This window comes from Lactuca virosa, chromosome 5 (genome assembly GCF_052849685.1).
Source record: "Lactuca virosa cultivar CGN04683 chromosome 5, Lactuca_virosa_CGN04683_v6, whole genome shotgun sequence".
NCBI classification, from domain to species: domain Eukaryota; kingdom Viridiplantae; phylum Streptophyta; class Magnoliopsida; order Asterales; family Asteraceae; genus Lactuca; species Lactuca virosa.
The window spans coordinates 105,363,451-105,387,614 of record NC_136430.1 but is presented as its reverse complement, the minus strand read 5'-3'; the positions used below and the strand labels follow the sequence as shown (position 1 = coordinate 105,387,614).

Genomic DNA, 24,164 nt, shown 5'->3' with positions numbered 1-24,164 from the left:
AATCGGAATTTATGTTTCACCAACAGGATCTAAAATCGACTCCAGAAGCGATTTCATTTCCTGTTTCCGCCGAAAATTGAAATTTTCTTTTGCTCTTCTGATTCTTTGATATGAACCTTAAATCTTAGCCCCATCAAGCTCTATATTAATCACGGAATCGATAAAAATTTAATCCGGAAGAGAGTGCAGATACGACCAAAAGAAAGATTAGGGTCATCAGAATCGATAGAGTAAAGGGAATGAGAAATTTACCAAATTGCCCACAATTGGGAAAGATTAAGGAAGACAAGGCATGGGAAGCCAGATAGCTTTGTCATTATAAATGAAATCTGTTTTCCATGGGAATAATCAACAGAACCTGGACCAAACTTCTATCTCTTCACAGTCAAAATCTTTTGCACCATTTTCATTACCAAATTCCGAGTAGCTATATAATCCAGCATTGGTTAAAACCTTCCTTTTTTAATAATGTCTTGAATACAGATAGAGGGTCTTTTGAAAATTAATGACCTTATCTGTGAAAGATATTAATCGTATACAAGTGGGTTGAAAGTTATGGCTAACACTCATCCGTTTGTCAGCATCTGGGTTCTAATTAAGAGCGTGAACCTGTTTTTGTAGTGGTTTATGAAAATCGTTGGTATGGTTGTTTTGCTTCCTCCAGCTAAGATGATCATCATGTATGTCCACTTTAGGATTACATTAATTCTACTGGTATGTTTTCTGGTTTTAATAGTATTGCACCCCTGTAACTTTTTGATGCCATATACATAAACCAAAAAACAAATGCTGTAGCTCTTGTGTGTATTTTCTTTTACTTTGTAATTTTCCCTGCTATAAAAAGAATTTTATCTTGTCTTGTATAGACATGCAACTAGCTATGCGCTACATAGTATTGGGGCAATATCTTCTATTGAGCCTTTAAGTTAATATAAAAGTACAAAAGATGTAATAACAGTTACTATACACTTAGAACAGCATGTATAAATTTTACTTAATATACACTTATGCTATAGGACGGAACTCAATTCCATACACAATAAGACCAGACATATTTCCTTCAAAACATGTCAGTTTCAAATCCATAGGAATATACTCATCATTATGGGTGTTATCAAAGATAGTTTCCCACACTATAACCTCCATCCATCCATCTTCTCTCTGTTTTGGAATCCATTTGATTTTGTCCAAATTCACTGTGCTTGGGTACCTGAAAGAAATGATTTTGGTTCTTTCCTTTCTATGGGGTACTAAATCACGAGTCTTCACTGGGCACTTAAGACCACGGCATTTTTTTGAAAGTTTGAACACAAGGAAACAAGCGTAGGTTGTATCTGATGAGAGCATTTGTGTCTCTATGTCACATTTGATACGGAAATCCTGGTGAGACAGAATTTTTGCAACCTTTGCAAATCTGCACCTATATTAACTCTTTTAATTAGTCATTTCATAATATATACGCTAATAATTATATCTCTCTTTCTAGGTCTATATATATATCAAATAAAAATAGTTAAAAATATTTAACATGAAGTAAACATGCATATACATAAATATGACTTGAGATGAAAGGAGTAATTAAGACAGTTCAAAAAAGCAAACCTTAATCCAGTTGGAGGCTTGCTGAACTTTAAGTTTAAGGAATTGTATATAACTGATGATGCCGTTAGCATGTGGCAATTCTTCATCGCTTTGCTTAGTGAGAAAAACTGTTCAATATAGAGTTGCAAGTTTGTCATTATGATACTACAGTAAGTTGGTGGTAGGGGAGTGATAATTTGTACTGTTTGCCTAGTTTTTGTACATAAAAACGAAAAGAAATCAGACCTTTTCACCCTTGTCAATATGAATTCCCTCAGAAAGAAGGCGATAAATCACCTCTTTATTATCAATTCCATTGGCAACATGGACATTCTTCCCATACCTCCTGATAATTTTTTCGTAATGATATAACATTTTTTCCACCCAGTCCATGTCCAACTGTGTATTCAAAACTCCTTCACTGTTTGTTCCATCCTTCAATTCGTTATTGTGTTCAAAATCAACCTATACACAGTTAAATGACCATGTTATGACATATTCACATATCTTTTCCATAAATATAAGCATGAAAGATGCATGCATTATTCGACTTACACTTCGAATGGCCTGAAACTCTATGCCTTCAATATATATGGCCCCTCTGCCACAATAATACTGAGACAAGCTTTCTAGTAGAATCTCAACATCGATACTTCCATTATTACTCGAAAATTGGAACAGTTTGACTTTCAACCACTCGGTTCCAACTTCCCACTCTGCAAAATATGCACTTAAGGTCTCACCTGCCATCATATATTTTAGGTTCACGTATAACGGCCTGCTAGAAACCTTTCTTTTATCACAAAACTTGAACACTAGGTAAGCTCCATACATCATCTCTGGAGTTAGAAATTGAGTTTTTATCTTAATTTCGATATTGAGATTTGAGATATCAGGTATCCTTGCGACCTTTGGGAATCTGCACATGCATATAACTATATAACAACTCTATATGATATTGATATATCTTATAATACAATTAATCCACCCTTTTTCCTAGCCATTGATCATTCTTATTATTCACATTTTCCTACCGAAATTGTAAAAAGGAACAAGTGTCGGTAGTTCCTCAAAATGTACATGTTAGATGTTACCATATATGATTCTCATGAAAATATATTTCATTTTCCTTTTTTTTTTTAAAATGCAATCACATTATTTGCCTCAAAGATGAGAAAAACTACAAACCAATTAGCCCTCATGAGATTTGCTACTAATTAAAATCCTTGGGTATTATAAGTTTCGTTTCATAAAAGATAGCTGTATGCCACAAGGCTACACCAAGTAGAGGATTCTTAGTAAAACGACTTCACTAAAAAGTTTATATATAGAACATGCTGTTAACCACATGAATGAGAGAGAACCTTGACTTTTGTAGCGATTTCCACTTCACAGAAGAAACATCGCCGTATGAAAATGTTTTTGCAGATGCCATTTCATTTCTTGCTCCGTCCATGCTTATTGAAAACCACTATTACCGTAAAAGACAATAAAAAGTGGAAAACGAGTGAGTGAAAATTAATTTGTTTATGGAAAGCATAGTTCATAAAGCAATCAATTGAAGATACATAAACGATTTAAGGGACTCTACTTTTTCATTGTGAAGTAGCATTCCCGAAGACATGAGGGAATGGATATCCTTCTTTCTGATTGTAGAGGCCACCGGACGTTTTGACATCTGGATTATTTCTTTATAATCTGTAGGTAATTTTTGCTCCCATTCCCACTCATCCTGGGTATATGTGAAAGATGAAAATGTTAAAATTGCATTCATAGCAGATTTCTGAATCTTTCAACTTTCATTCCTATAGTTGTGAGAATATATTATTCAAGAAACCCTCCTTTCTAACCCTAAGCTATCTGTTCTTCATCTACTCATTAAGTGAACTTACTTGGCAATCAAGGGCTTTTTCAAGTTCTTCTACAACCTTAGTCATTGTTGGGCGGTCAGTCCGTTGTTCCATCAAGCATTGATACGCAATCGTTGAAAATATCACCAAAGACATTGGGTCAATTTCTTTCTTTATAGCATGAAAGATAATATCTTCTATTTTTTTGTTTTTGAAACATTTTGATGCCCAATTTGCAAGAAAAGCCACTGGCTCGTTGTCGTTGCCTGTACCACTTGCACTGTTTAGTTGAAGTTCAACGTTTGGAACTTCAAGAAGTGGCTGTTGCTGATCAATTTCAATCCTTTCATTTGCCAATCTCCCAGATAAGATTTCAAATAAAATCACACCAAAAGAATAAACGTCCGATTCTTGTGTAAGGGAACTTGTGGTCGCATAGAGTGGATCAAGATAACCTAAAGTGCCTGCACCTTTGAAAATGATGAAATCAGAAATAGCAGCTTTCCAGTCATCTCCAAGTAGAATGCTACTGCTTTTTAAGTCACCATGAATCATATGTTCTGTCTCAGCATGACTATGAATGTAAGCTAACCCATATGCAGCATCAATACATATCTTGAGTCGTTGCTTCCACATCAGACTAGTATTGGTCAGATGATCTTTTAAACTTCCTTTAACCATATGCTCAAGAACAATGATCCTCTCAGTCCCTTCTTCACAAAATCCTAAAACTGGAACAACATTCTCATGGCTATAACTATAAAGTCTTGCAATCTCCTTAACAAATTCTTCTCCAGAAGAATCCACTGAAGGACAGAGCCACTTTATGGTAACTGTGCCATGTCCCTTTAAGTACTGAAGTTCTCCACAGTACACCTCACCTGCTGGTCCTTGCTCTATTTTATCACGGAAGTCATTTGTAGCAGACCTAATGTCGCCAAGTGTTATTCTAAAGGCCTCCACCCGGTTTACCTGCATAATTGCCCATTCCACTTTTCATTTGATGGATCTTATACGATTGGCTTAGCCAAATATCCCTCTACTTTTATTTTCATTATAACTGTCATGTTAATTTAGCCTCACAAACAAAATAGAACCTAAACTAATAAAATGAATTATATGTATGATCAAGAGTTGTTAACTGATCTCACAGATCAATAGTTGTTAAACCATATCCAACCCATCTCCATTTATTTCCCAAAAAATAGGGTAAATAGTGTTTCATCGCCAACCTTAATCCATTTTTTACACATTTGTTACCCCAAAAAGTAAATTTCTAGTATATATATATATATATATATATATATATATATATATATATATATTCTATCTTTTCTTCATTACAATAATATTACAAATTATGTTATCACAAAATAAATTGTTTACATATAACTATATGGATTTGAAATAATTATGAATTTAATGACGAAAATTTGTCAACTGTCGGTTAAACTTTATATTTAAGATTAATTAATATAATTTAACATATTTAAATATTAATTATTACATTTAATGTATAACTAGAAGATTAAAAAAACTAGAAATGTATAAACATAAAAAGTCAGGGATTTAAATCGATAACTGAAACTTCAACTCCGATTTTGGGGAAATGAATAGTGTTACTCCATATTTTTAGTAATACTATTCATTTCCCCAAAACTGGAGTAAGAAATGGGGTGGGGTTGGAGAAGAATGGAGGCAAAAATGGGGTGAAAATGGAGAATGGGATGGATTGGAGATGCTCTTATAAAACTAATGACTTACATGAGACTTCAATGCTTTCTCAAGTTCTTTCACGACTTCAGCTATTATAGGACGATCCTCTCGTTTTTCATTGCAACATTTATATGCAATTGATGCATATATCTTTATGGAATCTGGGCAGGTTTCGTCATCTAGAATGGAAGAGCCGGATTTCTCGAATTCTTTCTTGAACTTCGAGTCGATAATCTCATTGATAATTTTTTTCTCGAAGCAACGTTTAGCCATCTTGAGCAGAAATTCTGGGTCATCTTTAGACCTTTGGAAATGAACCAACCTTCCACTCAATGCTTCAAACAAAACCACCCCAAACGAATAAATATCAGACTCTTTTGTTAGCAAACCTGTTTTTTGATATTGTGGATCTATATATAATGGTGTGCCAGCAACTTGAGTCATCACAAAGGTGGCTTCTAGATTGGCAGGACCAATTTTTGACAACCCAAAGTCACTAATCATACCAATGTAGTTTTGGCCTAATAAAATGTTGGAGCTCTTTATATCTCGATGTATTATCCTATAATGTTCTCCAATACCATTATGGAGAAACTCAAGCCCAGAGGCAGCATCGAGGCAAATCTGAAGACGTCTTGCCCATGTATGACTATTTGTGGTATTAGAACTATGAATATGATCATGGAGGCTTCCATTTGGGGCATACTCATAAACAAGAATATTCTCACGATCTTCATCACAAAATCCAACAAGTGTGACAAGGTTTTTGTGTGTAAGATATGGAAGCATCGAGAGTTCTTGCAAGAACTGTACAGGTCCTTGTCCATATCTACGATCTAACCGCTTAATAGCAACTGTGCTTTGTCTTTTTGGGTAGTCTAAGGGTTCTGCCAAAGAAAGCCTTTGAAATCTATTCTCTGCAATGTATTTTCTGAAATCGAAGTGGAAGAGATCTGCTTTGTATACTTCCCCAAATCCACCCCTTCCAATTTTAAAATGCTCATGAAAATCATGAGTTGCTGACTTTATATCTTTTAATGGGATCTTCATATGTTCCATAGTTTTCACCTGCCAAGTTGAAATTTAAAAAATAAAAGTTAAAATTCCTTGGTTATTGTAATATTACTATACACACAAGATCACACACAACTCAAAGAAATCTGGTCCAAAACATGGCTTAAGGAATCAATTGAAAGGAAGAAAAAGAAAAGAAAGAAATATAAAAATATAACAGAAGCTCCCTTTCATCCGATAGAGAGTTTGAATTCAGTGATTTAGGAGCATAAATGTAGTATCGAGAGAGGGCAAAAGCAAGCCTATATTCTGGATTGTAACCATGACATCGTTTCTATTTGCTTACTTAAACATAATTTCTTTCTAAAAAAGGAACTGCTTAATTCCACAAAAGAAAAAGTCTTTTTACGAGGTCTAACTTTAAATTCTTATGAAATCGACCATAGATCAATTCCCTTTTTGGGGAGCGTCTTGAATACATCCCTAATTCTGAGGATATTCCGCTCCCTGCCCCCCCACCCCCCCTTTTCAAAGAAAATGGACATTTCGCGGAGGCAATCATCCGGCTCATGAGGCAGATACAAATCCTCCATAATATGGGTGGCGGTCTGAGAGTGCAATCTTCTCTCAAAAAGAGACAGACCAGAGATGACAGAGGAAGGTATTCGGTTCAAAAAAGATACGGCAGTCCTCCAGCCCAAGCCTCCAAATCGAAGCTTCGGAGAGCCTTCTCCCATGCGATGAGATGAATTCTGTCTCTCCCTCCAACACCAGACCGTGGACATTTCGAGTTTCCCGGCTAAAAATCACCTGCTGTTTACAAACTGAACTGATCTATAAAAAAAAAAAGACAGAAGGGAGGCCGGAGACTTCAAATAATGGGAATCCTATCGAGAAAGAAGAGGTATAAGCATTGCCTCTCGATCCAATCCGTGATCGGGGTCGCTATCCTCCTCACTATAACATGCTGCTTATTGACAAGTAACAATTAACAAACACATAGAAAGTGAGTAAATATAATTCATTTGAATTCAGAATGTATATATGTGTGTCTGTATGTATCTGATTATCTATTTATGTATGTTTGTATGTATTGGTGCGTGTACATGTTTATCGCACAAGATTGTATAAGACTTTTATGACTATTTACAACTTCTGCTTTTATGTTTTGAATGAAGTTTGAAAAGGATTTAATATTATGATTATTTAAGAACATGGTTTGAAGGATTTGTGTGTCTGAACTCAAGCCAAAAGCTCAAAATTTTCAAAACAATTTTTCAAATGACACATTTTGAAAGAAAACTTTTTTCCTACAAATAATTATAAAAAACGGTTGGGTTAGGAATGTGAACTTTGTCACACTGCATGTTCTTGTTTGATTGTTGCTCTAGGATTACGAACATTGTTCTATGACCTAAGTCGATTTTAATGTGCAGTTATTTGATTATGCATGATAGAAAATTTAACTATTAAATATTTAGATGTAATTGCATGCTAGAACTGACTGGATAAGAGTAAATGTATTATGTGTTTTATGTGCTATATGCATTATATGCTTATTATACGCCAATAGATCAATAGCATGTCTGGTAGAAGTGAACAATTAGGATTGATGTTGGCAACTTATAAAATAAATGCCTTAAGTTGCACATAACTTGAACTTAACTTGAACTGCATAGGCTTAGAATCTTTGATTTAGCCCTTATGCATGCTCTTGTTTGAATATTGCTTTAGGGTAGCGTCAGTTATTCAAATGCCTATCTGATTTGGTGTTAAGTATGGTTATGCATTTGTGATGCATTTTCCCATCATTAATGGAATAACACAAGTCAGTATAGAACTTTATTGTACTCTTAGATAACTTAAGAGTACCAACAATATATAGAAATGTTATTTGTAACATAAAAGATCTATATGTCCAAGAGTCATTATAAAATGATATTGCTAGATAATATATGATTATTAAGGGTCACACTGACAACAACTTGATACAATTAATTATTTATTAAAGATTGATTTTAATAAATATTCATAAACTCTTATAATTAATTTGAAATTATTTATTTGGTGGAAATATCAATTTTCAACGACAATTATTTTAATATATCATATGCCTTAAGTCCGACAAGCCACACAAGCAGAGGACAAAAAAGCTAATCTGTTCTGACCGTAACAATTCACCCTAGAATATTGTGCAATCTAATGAAATTTGCATAAGGGTGTGTGGATCCCAACTCTAACGCCACATAGGCTACACATCAATCTTTTATCTCTGATCTCACTTCCAACCTCCCAACCCTAAGCACATGCAATGAAACTCTCTCATCCCACAAAATTTAAAAATATATCTTTAGAAACTTTATTAGATTTATGAAGAGGCTAAGAGTGGTTTATATAGAAAATAATTTGGTTAAAATATAATGGCCGAATAAAGTCAAGAAAAAAAGAGAAGAAGAAGGGAGCTAAAGTTGAGTTGGGTGTAAACAATCATTTTTTTACTTTAATAATTCTTTTACCAAATGCACCACATTCCCATTAATCACTCAAACATCCCATCATTTTAAATTTTTTCTAATCATTTTAAATTCATTTTTACAACCTATATGATATTTTACTTTAATTTTATTTTATTATTCTTATTATTCCCATTATTATTTTATTTTTGTATATTAATAAAAAATCAAATCAATCAAACTCGATCAACGTTCCATTGTTCTTTCAATTTTTTAAAATATAATACTTATTTATTTATTTTAATAATTAAAACTTAAGAGGATCCTCTCTCTCTCTCTCATACACACGCTAAAAACAATACTACCCACCACCATCATCTTCCTCCCTACCCTTCACCTACAACTCAAGACTCCAAACCCTTCACCTGTTATCACCATCACAACCATTTTCTGAGGATTAAACATACAAGCACACACACAATTAAAAGCACATAATCAACTTCGATGAGATTTCTTTCGAAAATTTGAGGCCTTGACCTGATTACGACGAATTAAATGTATCTAACAAAAGAAGCAACTTAAAAAACACCCATCTTTTTGAGCTCCGGCCGACATACGACGACCTTGAGGAAACACAAGACGACAGAGTTCCGCAATCGAGTAACATCGAGGTTGTTAATCTTGCAGAAATCGAGAAATCTTCAAGGTTATTAATCTTGCAGAAATGAGCTTCCATCAGCAATTCACCATTGTTGTTCCTTGTAACAGATGATATGAGTTCATGTGGTTGACTGGAAAACCATAAAGAAGTAGAGGATGATTTTAATGGATGAACACACACATACATACTTATTTCGAGTATGAACCCTAACGGTATGCGATTTCCGGTGAGAGATGGTGATCTACGGGCAACAACAATGAGAAGATCATAAATCTACATATTTTGATTCAGAATGTGCTACCTTCTCTATGTAATTTTACTTGTATTTTGTGGGTCATTTTGGTCTCTACACATTAGGTTCTTATGAGTGTTATGATAAAGACGAAATTTGTAGGGTGGATATCGGAGGTAGAGTCACCATGGGGTGATGATCGAAGGTAGAGTCACCAGATCTAGATCTTGTGTGTGTATTCTATGTCTGGTTTCACAACCAAACTTACAGAGACAAAAATCGATCTGAATTGTTCTTTGGTTGCAAAAATAGGATTACTGGTGGGTTTTAAAGTGAATTTAGTGTATGAGTTTTGAATATAATAGAGAATGGTAGTTCAGGTTTGAGAGTCGTTAATCTAAGGGTGTTTGAGAGAGAGAGAGAGAGAGAGAGAGAGAGAGAGAGAGAGAGAGAGAGAGAGAGAGACCATCTTATTTTTTAATTATTAAAAAAATTATAAGTATTAGATTTAAAAAAAAAAAAAAAAAAATGGAAAATATATACCCCAAGGGTATTACAGTTATTTCAGTATTCGGAGGAACCAAATACGCCACGAAACTACCTCAAAATAACCACTCATCCAAAAAAATCAGGGTTTGGACCAAAACTCAGATTTTTTTCATTTTTGTCTATATTATATTATGACATTATAATTTGTAAGTGAATATATTATTTTGTAAAATAAGGTCATTGTACAAAAGGGATAAATGAAATAATTTGCAATTGATTATGACTCAAACCTTCTGACCACTTCTTGCTGCGCCGCGCAACACACACGTAACACTTGCTTTTTTGCAGCTATTTGTTTTTTGGAAGACTTCTAACTTAAAAATTGTTGTGCATGTGCTGCGCGGCGCAACGCACACACGGCGCAACACTGGACCATTCTCTTCAAATCACTTCTCACTTACTTTAAGTTATATTATTCAACTTAGATTTGTTTTAAACTTTTTTTCAACAATATGTTTATTATTTTAATGATATTTGAAGAATATTATATACAATTGAAGTATATTTTACATAATTTCAAATAATTTAAAAACCGTTAGGTAAATTTCATATACATATTTTTTGTGTTATATTGTCAATAACCAAATATTAATAAATTATAAAGGTAATCATTAAAATTACTAAATTTATTGAAGTTAACCGGAAAAATAATCACCATCTTCAAAATTTTAACAAAAATGAACATGTTTTTAGCTAAATTAATAATTTTATTTATTGTTATTTAGCAAATATTATGTTTATTTCTTTTATATAAACCTCTTTGAAATTCATATCATCATAATGATCTTTATATTTGATTTGCATATGATTAAACTAAATAAATTTTTTATTCAGATTTATTTTTAACTATTATATAGTTAATTTCAGTTTATTGCAGCAGTCTGTAGAGGTTAAAAACAAACAGACTTTTTATTACAGGCTACAGCCGTTTGGTCCACCTCTTCTACTGCAGAGGGTTGCAGATGTGGTCCGTAGCCTTCAGCTGTTTTTGCTTCGAAAAAACAAACAGCACCTTAATGTCAGATTGTTGACAAAAGAAATTGTCAGGAAAGGTTTAGGGTTTAGGGTTTAATCCAAAAGAAATTGTCAGGAAAGGTTCAATCCAACCACAAAGTGGCGACAAACTTTTAGCGGTTGTGCAACGACAAATATATCATCCAGAATAGTGACGGTAAAAAATATCATTTTATTGTCCACAGTTTTGTCGTTAACAATAATTTTACTAAGATTTTTACTAATTAGTAATGTATAATTATTCGTTAAATATCTCATTAAAATTTGATAAGAACCGGATCAAAACTGCAATTACTATTAGCTTAATGCTTAAAGGAAATCAACAATGGGGTTCTGATAGTTCGAGATTCGGAGGGATCTCCAAACAGAAAGACTACGAAAGAACTTAATTCATGCCTCCACCCAAGCAGGCCCTAACCCTTATTTAAACATAAACGAAAATCACAATACTAGGAAACTTAATCACAAAGATAAAGTCTATAATCAACTTTAAATAATTAATAATCACCCCCTTGCGTTACGTCTCTTATAAACTCTACCCCATCTCTCCCGATTCGTATCAAAATTCTAGAAGTATGTAGCTATTTTTCCATAATAAAAACTAAACTTGTTTTGCTGCTAATGATTTTCCGTTGGGTTATGATTGTTGTTGGTGTTGATTTTCTAGTAGTGATGTGTTTGTGTGTGCGTGCAAGTGCGCTTGTTACCCTTGAAACCTCACAACACACCTACCTCAAAGTTATCATGTTAGATGAAAATTGTTAAACGACAAAGTTCAAGGAAGTATGTTGGTTTTGGACCCGGCACCTCACTTTTAGAATTTCGCTTATAGTATTTTTGAAGGAAAGAAGAAAACAAGTTATTATAATTATGTTTAAAATTTCAATTTCATTACCTTGAAGTCCTCTTCACCTTCTCGTCTGTCTTTCAAATTATCTGCAACCTAATATTGACAAAAAGAAAGTCAGTATATATATATATATATATATATATATATATATATATATATATATATATATATATATATATATATATATATATATATATATATATATATATATATATATAGAGAGAGAGAGAGAGAGAGAGAGAGAGAGAGAGAGTATGTATGTCCCTCTTTTCACTTGGAGCTAACCTAAATACCGTATACTCCAAAAATCTTGAAACCAATAACAACTTTATGAAATCAAGGTTGAAATAGAAACATAAGCAAACAACATTTTGGTTTTATAAACATTTCTGGTGTCATAAATTCTTTTTGTGATTTTGGGCAATGATAAATTAGAAATGATTCTAATTCTTTTTAAATAGCTTAATTTGATTTTTGCTAGAGTTTTAAGTCCGATCTTATGTGTTGATATTTATGAGTTTATTAAAATTAAAATAATAATCAGGGTATATATAATAATTTAGAAGTTTATGATGATATATATGGTATTTCGAACTTAGATTTCTATAGAGGGTATTATAGTCAATTCATAAAAAAATAAGATTTTAAAATGATTATACTATTTTATAAATGTTTAAAAAAAAAGTTTGAGAAAATATGATAATTACAAATTAAGTTGGGCATATATGATATTTTGATGTTTAAGAAGCCATATACGAAATTTCCCTTTTTATAATTACTCTCATTGTAGTGTCTATTTTCATTCATATACGATCTCTGATGATACGTCAAGAAACATTTTATAATTTTAAAAAATATTTTCTTTATTTATAGTTAATTAATATTTAATACAGTATTAACATGAATACAATAGATTATAATTTAATTAATAAACAATTACTAAAATATATAGTATTTAAATAATAATAATAATAAATACTTAATTTAATTTAATTTAATGCGTTACGTCTCTTATAAACTCTACCCCATCTCTCCCGATTCGTATCAAAATTCTAGAAGTATGTAGCTATTTTTCCATAATAAAAACTAAACTTGTTTTGCTGCTAATGATTTTCCGTTGGGTTATGATTGTTGTTGGTGTTGATTTTCTAGTAGTGATGTGTTTGTGTGTGCGTGCAAGTGCGCTTGTTACCCTTGAAACCTCACAACACACCTACCTCAAAGTTATCATGTTAGATGAAAATTGTTAAACGACAAAGTTCAAGGAAGTATGTTGGTTTTGGACCCGGCACCTCACTTTTAGAATTTCGCTTATAGTATTTTTGAAGGAAAGAAGAAAACAAGTTATTATAATTATGTTTAAAATTTCAATTTCATTACCTTGAAGTCCTCTTCACCTTCTCGTCTGTCTTTCAAATTATCTGCAACCTAATATTGACAAAAAGAAAGTCAGTATATATATATATATATATATATATATATATATATATATATATATATATATATATATATATATATTGACTGTCAGTCAATATATATATATATATATATATATATATATATATATATATATATAGAGAGAGAGAGAGAGAGAATATATATATATATATATATATATATATAGAGAGAGAGAGAGAGAGAGAGTATGTATGTCCCTCTTTTCACTTGGAGCTAACCTAAATACCGTATACTCCAAAAATCTTGAAACCAATAACAACTTTATGAAATCAAGGTTGAAATAGAAACATAAGCAAACAACATTTTGGTTTTATAAACATTTCTGGTGTCATAAATTCTTTTTGTGATTTTGGGCAATGATAAATTAGAAATGATTCTAATTCTTTTTAAATAGCTTAATTTGATTTTTGCTAGAGTTTTGAGTCCGATCTTATGTGTTGATATTTATGAGTTTATTAAAATTAAAATAATAATCAGGGTATATATAATAATTTAGAAGTTTATGATGATATATATGGTATTTCGAACTTAGATTTCTATAGAGGGTATTATAGTCAATTCATAAAAAAATAAGATTTTAAAATGATTATACTATTTTATAAATGTTTAAAAAAAAAGTTTGAGAAAATATGATAATTACAAATTAAGTTGGGCATATATGATATTTTGATGTTTAAGAAGCCATATACGAAATTTCCCTTTTTATAATTACTCTCATTGTAGTGTCTATTTTCATTCATATACGATCTCTGATGATACGTCAAGAAACATTTTATAATTTTAAAAAATATTTTCTTTATTTATAGTTAATTAATATTTAATAAAGTATTAACATGAATACAATAGATTATAATTTAATTAATAAACAATTACTAAAATATATAGTATTTAAATAATAATAACAATAAATACTTAATTTAATTTAATTTAATGCATTAAACATACAAATTTAATAATTTAGATTCGAATTTATATATTTCTAAGTATATAAATATATTTATACAATATTAATAATTAAATATAACTTTTACTGATAACTAATAATTTAGTTTTATAAAGATGGACCCTATAGATATAGATTGGCATTGCAACCTTTACAACGACAATAATGAGGTGGCATGTTTGAAAGTGGTGTGCAAGATGTTTGATAATATTTTGTGGACCTTGTGGCTAACGGGTTTTTATTGTTTTTTACTTTTCATTGATTTTTTGTGTTATTTTTGTATATCAAAATTTTGTCAAAGGTGTCATGGTCTTACTGCATGTATTTTTCTATTACATTAGGTCTCTAAAAGATTTTTAATGAAAACACCACGGTTGTCTTGGGGCCAATTTAAAGAAAATTGCATACAATATTAACCATTTATGGAGTAATTACTCTTGTCCTATATAAAATAAATATAAATTTTTAAGGTTTATAAATGTTTTGAAACTATACAAGTCACACACTCATAAACATGAGGGGGCAGGGAAGGAGGGACAAAGTGGGCAGCTGCATAGAGCCCAGTTTGTTTGGAGGCCTAATTTTTTTTATTATATATGTATATATATTTATTTAAAAATAAAAAACCTATAATAGCGATAAGGGCCATTTTTTTGGCTCGATCAGGGCATTTTGATGATATTTAAATCCTCATGACCGGCCCTGCTCATAAGTGTGTAAAAGTAGAAGAAATTGCATGTAGAAATAATAATATGAAGTATGAAAAAGTTTAAACTTAGAGATACACTCATAAGTGTGTAAAAGTAGAAGAAAATTGCATATTTAAGTATAATAAATATAAATAAATAATAATACGAAAGTATGCAAAAGTTTAAACTTAGCGGTGTGGATGTGGGAAAAATTTGAACTCTAACAAAGTTTTCAGCATATATAAGTACGGAGATTTAGGTAATTTATCCATACTATTAAGTTTGGGTTTAGTATGTACGTTGAAAATATAACTTTTAGCAAAAATATTAGTGCCTAATAAACAAGATGTAGCTAATCAACTAAGTAATAAAGAAAAAATTAGATAATAAGTTAGATGAAAAAATTATCCAGATCCAACGATCTTATGCTTATCAGATGTAATCAATGGAGGGGAAGATGCGGGTGTTTGTTAGAAGCTGTGGAGACTGGTGATAGGCATATAGCAAGAAAAGGGGAGGAGTAAGGGTTGTTCATCAATGGTGGTGGTACGCTGGTATAGACTATAGAGCAAGAAGGGGGAGGGCGGAGGACAAGGACGTGAAGGGGTAGTTGGGACCCACATAATTCATTATTTTTCTTAATAAATAAATAATATTAAAAGGTTAAAAAAATTGTTAAGGGTAAATTAGTCTTTTTATATCGATTAGGGACCAAAAACGCAACAAATACGTACCACATGGATGTTCCGAGTTAAAAATTCTTTATAGGGACTAAGCAGGTAGACTACCCAATTCCACAGGGACAAAAACTATAATATGCGTTATTTTATATTTCTATAATATGCATTATTTTGATCTCTTATTATATTTCTATTTGGTAAGGGTGTTAAAAAAATTAAAATAAACAACATCACAACAAAAAGGTTTGGTCTCCCCTAAAACAAAAACTATTATATGTTTATATGTATATTTTTAGTGAAAAATGAGCATGTAAGATGTATTTGCAAACTTGTGGAAAAAAATATAATAAAATTATTAAGAAGTTATCTTAAATATTATTTTAAAAGCAAACTTTATAACCTACTTTAATAGTCTTACTCAACACAATCTTAGTGTTTAGTTATACTTTCTCTTTTCTTCACATTTTTACGTTTAAAGATTTTGAATAGTTTGTTAAGGTTTACATGGTAGTTGGCAATTTTACACCGTTTGGATTGTGCAACTCCCCATAATAAAATTTTGCACGTGGTCATTTATATTGTGCATATATAGATGTTTAAATGAATTATTGATGAAATAATAACCGAAAATGTGTAATTAATATAGTAACTTACTTGTTGATGTGCTAACGCCTCCTCAAATTTTGGTTCAAGTTTCAAAACCTGCTCAAGCTTTTCCACAACCTCAATGATCGATGGGCGTTCCTTGTGTTCTGTTTTCAGGCATTGATATGCAATAGCAGAAAAAAGATCCAAGGAATCTGCGCTCATTTGTTTTCTTAGAATTGGATCTATGATTTCGGTGAGTTTTCTTTCTTCATAATGGCGGCGTACCATATTACCAAGAAGCATTTTCCCCTCTTCATTTACCAGTCTCCCACAAAGAACTTCCATTAATACAATCCCAAAAGAGTAAATGTCTGACTCTTTTGTTAGAAGACCAGTTTCAATGTACAGAGGATCCATGTAGCCGAGTGTACCAACCATATCGGTAAAAAGGAAAGTATTCATCATATTTGCCGGACCAAATTTGGATAACCGAAAATCACCTATCTTTGCATGCCAATTTTGGTCTAATAGAATATGTGCGCTCTTCAAGTCACGATGAACGATTCTCTGTTTGGTTCCTGTATGATTATGAAGATAACTTAAGCCACGAGCTGCACCAAGGCAAATTTGGAGGCGCTTCAACCAAGTGAGGTCAGCGCTACGTAAATGTAGTTCGAGGCTTCCGTTTCTTGCAAACTCGTAGACAAGGATCATCTCGTTCCCCTCATCACAGAAGCCAACAAAGTTTATGATATTTTCATGTCTACATTCAGAAAGAACCATAATCTCGTTCCAGAAGTCTGATGATCCTTGGACGAATGCTCTATCAAACCACTTGAATGCGACCCTGACAGAGCCTCCTGGCCGGATGAGCACTCCTTTGTAGATCTTTCCAGAACCACCACGCCCAATTAAATATTTTGCAGCAAAGTTGTTTGTTGCTCGTCTTATCTCTTCCAGTGGAATTCTTAAGTGAGCAAACTTTTCCAGGAACGACATGATTTGTTTGTTCCTGAGAAAAGTTTTCAAGAAAACAGATTATAACAACTGCAAAGGCACAAGGATGATGAGGTTTCACTGATGATATATAAAGCCAAAAAGATTAACAAACCAAGGGCGGAACAAGAAATTTTCGTCAGGGACAGCATAAAAATAAATTCCCAATAAAATATAACCAAAAAAAAACAACTTAACATAGAAAGTCAGGGAAAGGAAGATTTATCCTAACTTTTTACAAGATTTTACTCATTTGTCTTCCTTTTATTTCCCAAAGTATGGCCTTAAACCCTATGCCACATAATATGGGATCCTGCACAACCTACATCTTCAAAAGACCAGTATGGCATAAAATAACCCCTTGAGTGATTGGTACTTTGGAACTTTGGAAACCCAAAACCCCAAACATACAACTAATTTCAACGGAATTGGTACTTTGGAAACCCAAAATTCAGAATGGTCAAACACTTGAGTGATTATTAGACATCAAAATGAAATTAAAGGGTTTATAATGAAGGGTTGCATGCAGGCTTATAGCAAAAAACAGTAGAAATCTTAAACAAGATGAACATCAAAATCATGAACCAAAATCAATTTCTTTCCCAAAAATTATAAATCAAAATCATTAACGGGCTAGAATATATCAAACACAAAGAACCAGCAAGTTGGGAAGGTACAAGATAACAGATACAACACTAACCTAAGTAGCTAACAAACTAATAAACTATGACATTGGACATAGAGATTAGCCACAAACAAAAGGTCCCCAAAACCATTGGCCTTCACACATTTGTTTTTGGTTTTAATTTGAAATTTCTAATCCCATTACTAACAAACATACCACTGAAAATCCCAATTTATCAAAGATACATTACAGGTTGGTTGATCAGATTAGACGTTAAACTTGAAATTGAAATCAAAAGTTATAACTGCAGTTCACCAATTGAGATGCGAAAAAATTCATGAACCACAATAGAGTAACAAACACGCACAAAGAAGAACATGTTCGGAAATTTCGATATGCAAAATTACAGGTAAAGAGATGCTAACCTTGCAATATCGTTTTTTGATGAGTACTAGGAAATCGAATAGAAATTAGTACCAGGAAATCGAATAAATCCTAATGCTTTATAAAGAACGATTAACTGCTGACTTGCAAACATTTTCGATGTTGTGGTGGCCGATGTCCTGCGATTTAGATGAAATCTCGATAGACTGTTCACTGGTTCATAAAATGAAGATTACGCAACCAAACTCCCACCCTTATGGATCGATTTTGTGAAGACTATGAGGATGACCAAATCGAATCCCTTCCCAGTCCCTTCGTCTACAACACAATCTAACAGCAGCAAAATTGGCGACAAAAGTCAACTTCTTGGAATGCAAACGGAAATTTAAAAAGAAAGAGTAATACATCTCGATCTCAATAAACTATATATAGATATAATAGTTACAGATTTAGAAAGATTAAATTGTAAAAAGGTCCTCTGGTTGTTTAAAAATTCTCATTTTAGTCCAAACAATTTTTGAATTAACACCACCGAACTAAATTTTTCATTTTTTTCAAGTTTTGTCCAATTTAGTTTGATTTTTTTTAAAATAACGATTTTGTTATTTATATTTATATTTTCTATTTTTTTTAATTACAATAACTAAAAAAAGAAAAATTAGTGTTCTCTCTCTCTCTCTCTCTCTCTCTCTCTCTCTCTCTCTCTCTCTCTCTCTCTCTCTCTCTCTCTCTCTCTCTCTCTCTCATTACATACACTTTTAAATGCTAAACCAGCAAAATATATCATTGAATCTCCGACTCCGGCGAAGGCTACTCATCGGACCTTCTCCTTCTCTTATCGTAGCGTCGTCGTCGCTTGCCATGGACCACCATCGTCTTCGTCGTTTGGGACGGAGGACAACGTCGCCGCCTTCACAACGTCACTGTCCTAAACTCTTGCTTCGATAAAAAATAAGGGGAAAATCATGAGCTTTTAAACTTGATTTTATTATTTGATTTTGGATTTTAGAGACATTTGAAAATGAAGATTTATTTAGTTATGTGATGTGGCACTGATTTTTGATTTTACAGATCAAATATTTGGAATTGCGAAATGTTCTCCTAATCCAAACTATTTACTTTCAGACTCTATTTTTCTGGATGTTTAGCAAGATTTTTGGTGCATTGCGATTCGAGATCAAAATTTGAAGCCTTTGTGTGATCTAATATTAAGATCCCCAGTTCAACGGTCGTAGGGCGGACTGTGAACCTGGTCGGTTTTAGGGATTGGTCAGATTTGAGGATTGGGATATATATATATATATATATATATATATATATATATATATATATATATAGTTGAAAAACGAGATGACGAATGCGGAATCTAAAGAACAATCATGAATCAATCACCATAAAGTTGCAAGTAATTTGTCAAAGTTTTTGTATCTCACTGATTTGGAAATTGACGTACAGAGAAACATTTTCAGGAAAAAGCTTACATCACAAGCTAAGCTAATGACTATATATAGGGAAAATAAAACATTTACCAAAAATACAAAACCCTAAAAAGTCTTCCATAATTAACAAAAATGTCAAATCAGTTTCAATAACTGCGAGAACAAATTTGGACCATTCCCTTTGAAAAATGAGTGGTTGGGATTAATTGGAATTATTTATTTTTTAATTCAAAAATTCGGTGGCATTTTGGAAATTATGATGAACTTCTAATGCTTTTCCTATCAAGGGTAAAATACTTTAGGGCAATTTGGTAAAATACGCAAGTGAAACCCTCATTCATGTTTCCATCTACATTCAAGCTGAAAATCATTCGTTCTACTCTCTTCTTCTCCATTCTCCATTCTCGATCATCATTCAAGCATCAATCGCTTCAGAAATCTATGTAGATTCTTAAAATCGCCTTTGAATCTCCATGGTTTAGCTTTATTTTGGTTCAACCGTCCATCCAAAGCTGCATCAAAACCCTAATAAAGTTTACAAATTTGCAATCGTTCATCCAAGAGAGAATATTACTATTTAAGATTGGATTTAACATACAAATTTATCATGAGAGCAGGTAACAAAACTCTATTTTGTGCTTATGTTTTATTAGTTCAATTTTTTGAGTTTGTAATGTGATATGTTGGTAAAACCAGGGTGTAACAACCTGAACCCATCTTCTTGTTGATTTAATATTTAATATTTAATATTTATGAAATTCATATCAATTCTTTTAAGTTTTTGAGTTTTGGACAACTTTCTGGATAAAGAACTTAGATAAATGCATCAAACTGAAGCTTAATATAATGATGCTCATCAGTTGTTCGATATAATGTCTCAAAGAAACAACATATTGGAAATTTTGAATTCTTAAAGATTTTGGTTTTCTTTTCATTTGTTTATATATATATATGATAAGTACTGATGTAGTTTCTTATGAAAACAACCATTGGTTTTTCCTTGAAATTAATTTGTAATAAAAATGCCAGATACCATCTTAATATGGAATACAAAGTGTATTGATGTGGAGGTCAAATAGATCTTGTATCATAAATTTAGTTAAAATGTTAAGATAGAAATTTGTGATTATAGATTTAATGAGTGCTAGATACATTTAGAAACTAAAATACCATTATGTTATACTTCAAGGTGAAGATAACATGATAATATACAGATAATTAATGGGATTACTACTAACAAATATACTATTAACATGAAAGGAACTATACCTTATAATAACCTTGAAAATCATATTGAATCGTGATTTGATTTATTTAAAAATCATTCGATAAAAATTTGAATCCACTAAAATAAAGGATGAAAGTATCAAACATAGTAATATACTTACATTTATTAGTTTACTGTAGCATCCTACTTTCATAATTGTTTTTTTTTTGTTAATGGAAATCCCATTTTATACAAGGCTTGTTGCATCTCTCTTGCCATTACTTGAAATCTACAATTTAATGTTTATCATAATAAATGAAAGGGTTGAATGCAAGAAATAGCAATGTATTTTCACTTATTTGTTCATTGTAGCATCCTACTTTAAGTTCTTGCTATTACACCATTGTACTTTGAAAGTATAAAGACTTGTGAAATGGTTAATGATTTCAATTTTATATAATTATTGAATTTTAAATATTGCAAATAATTATACTCATATTATTATATAAAATCACATTACTAATATTATTTTGATGATGCAAAATTCTTATGGTATTGTCATGATCTAGATCTATTATCATGTTATTCTTAGTATTTGTCTGAAAAATTTTAGTTAATACTAGCAAAGTAGAATGTGCTTAGAAAATTGGATCATAGTTGTTATTGCTTTGTTTGAATAGTTTTTTTTATTATTATTATTTTGTTGTTAGTACATAATTACTGAAGAGGAAGAAAGAAGTGTGGCCATACAAAGAATCCACAAAAAAAAAGAAGTCTCAAATCTTAAAAAATAAAAAAATATTCAAGAAAGTCATTTATAGCCTTGAGAATTTGGATAATATATATGGTATGGTTGAGACAGTTAGGTAGTTGTTTCCATGGAATACCTATGTATTTGAACAATGTTTTTATGTTTTTGATGTAGTTTTTGAACGTTTTTGGTTCCTCTACTTGAACATTAAATCTTTTTAGAACACTTATGATTGAATGTGTTTATAGACCTTTATAATATTTTATTTTGTTAATCTTACTATTATATTCATCAGCTTTATCTATTTTTTGTATTTTATTTTTATGTTCTATGATCCAAAATATGCAAAAATAAGTTTTATGATTCAAAATATATGATGTATGTTTTGTTGTTAGTTGCAAGTTATGAATGATGGGTGTGACGTGCTTCAAAAAAATGTTATGTTTATATCTTTGTTTAGTTGTAAAGAACTTTGTTTAGACATATTGTTAGATTTTAATAATTATAGGTTATGGATCAGAAATTTAGTACTTTTAGGTTTTTAATGGGTTTTCTTTATTGTGTGCTAATATATATTGTTTTGTTGTTTTGGAATTTTGTTAAGTCTCATATTTACTCTTTAATACAAAAGTTGGATAATATATTGTTGGATCATACAACTTTATGATATAAAATATATATATACATATAATATGTATGGGTTATAAAGAAAAATTGAATCATAAAAATGAGATCATGTTTTGTTGCATCAAAAAACTTTTGAATAAAAAATTTAGATCATGTTTTTGATTGTGTGCTAAAAAATTAGTACCTTTTGGTTTATAATGTGTTTTCTTGATTGTTTGCTAATATACATTGTTTTGTTGTTTGTTTGTTTTTGTTGTTTTGGAATTTTGTTAAGTCTCAAAGTTACTCTTTTAATACAAAAATTCGAAAATATTGATGGATCATAAAACTTTATGATATAAAATATATAATATTATTGATCATAACGAAATTTTGAATCAAAAAAAGACGGATCATGTTTTCTTGCATCAAAAAACTTTTGAATCTTACAATTATAAATTGTAAAAAATTGCATCATTTCATTTTGGATCAATTTTTTTTAGCATCATACAATTATGTATTTTAAATTTAATTATGTTTTTTCGATCATATTGCTTTGAATCATAATTTATAAATAGATAGATCATTATTGCTTTCTTATTATAAAAGTACTTCAATTAAATACTTCAGTAATGGTAAAGGTAAAACTTTTATATCTTATACTTTTGGATCATAGACAACATTATGCATCATAACTTTTGGATTGTAAATATAGGATCATAAATTTCAATTATTAATATGCATGATCCAAAATTTATGATTCATATTATCTTCTAGATCATAGACATTGTGTATCATATTTAGATCAAAAGTTGCATCTTCTATATCGTATAGTATTGAATCATAATTATATTTACTTCAAATATTTACCAAGATCCAAACTTGTATAATATATTTACTTTAAAAATTACAAAGATCCAAACTTTGGATAGTATGAAACATCTCGCATCATAAGTTATAGATTATAATGTAACACCCCAAAAACCAAGGGTAAACGGTTCATTTTTCATTATAGTTAAACACAAATGCTACTTCATCCAATCATTCCAAAAACATTACTTAATTAAAACATTTATCAAAGTTACATCCCAAAATCACATAATGCGGAAAACACGGGTGTGTGCGCTGCGATCAAGCCGGGCCCTTCCTTTCCAAACCGATGATACCTGAAACTATAAACAAAATTGTAAGAACAAATCTTAGTGAGTTCCCCATAGCATACCCCACATAAACCACTTAATCACATAAACCATATCAATCGCATAAGCCATGCATATAAACATATAGGGAAGCCATGGAAACCCTCTAAAGTCTTACTCCGGGTGCCATAGGAACCCCCTCATGGTCTTAGCCCATTGCCATGGGAATCCCCACATGGTCTTCACTAACTACCATATAAACCATACATATAAACATATAAGGATGCCCTGGAAACCCTCCAGGGTTTTACTCCGGGTGCCATGGGAACCCCCACATGGTCTTAGCCCAATGCCTCGGGAACCCTCCGAGGTCTTTACTATGGATGCCCTGGAAACCCTCCAGGGTCTTATACCCTAATGCCTCGGGAACCCCCCGAGGTCTTTACCTAGGATGCCAGGGAACCCCTCCAAGGTCTTACACCTAAGTGCCTCGGGAACCCCCCGGGGTCTTTTCCTAAGATGTCGTGGAAACCCTCCAAGGTCTTATACCTAAGTACCCCGGGAACCCCCCGAGGTCTTCCATGCAAGTATCATAGATATAACTAGCATACCACATATCACATAATCAACTAGCACGCACATAGAATGTAATGGGCCGACCTTGGTGCCTTAGACCCATTGGTATGGTGAGGAGACTTACCTCGAATGCAGAAGCTTCCTACATGAATTCCTTAGCTGC

The 24,164-nt window shown here is 31.7% G+C and overlaps 1 protein-coding gene across 2 annotated transcripts; it reads right to left on the bottom strand.

The window, feature by feature from the left end:
- Window positions 1–837: 837 nt before the first annotated feature.
- On the bottom strand, window positions 838–18,674 carry LOC145113170 (uncharacterized). 2 transcript variants are annotated; one of them, XM_079049289.1, is made up of 12 exons: window positions 18,325–18,674; window positions 16,345–17,290; window positions 13,301–13,348; window positions 11,966–12,013; window positions 5,196–6,215; window positions 3,474–4,403; window positions 3,173–3,313; window positions 2,946–3,052; window positions 2,137–2,500; window positions 1,828–2,046; window positions 1,603–1,709; window positions 838–1,420 (listed from the first exon to the last, which is right to left on the bottom strand). In XM_079049289.1, the coding sequence occupies exons 2-12, from the start codon at window positions 17,275–17,277 to the stop codon at window positions 1,006–1,008; spliced, it is 4,332 nt and encodes a 1,443-aa protein (XP_078905415.1). In that variant the 5' UTR covers window positions 17,278–17,290; window positions 18,325–18,674; the 3' UTR covers window positions 838–1,005. The 2 variants fall into 2 exon arrangements, with proteins under 2 accessions (XP_078905415.1, XP_078905416.1); XM_079049290.1 differs by lacking the exon at window positions 13,301–13,348.
- Between the last annotated feature and the right edge of the window lie 5,490 nt (window positions 18,675–24,164).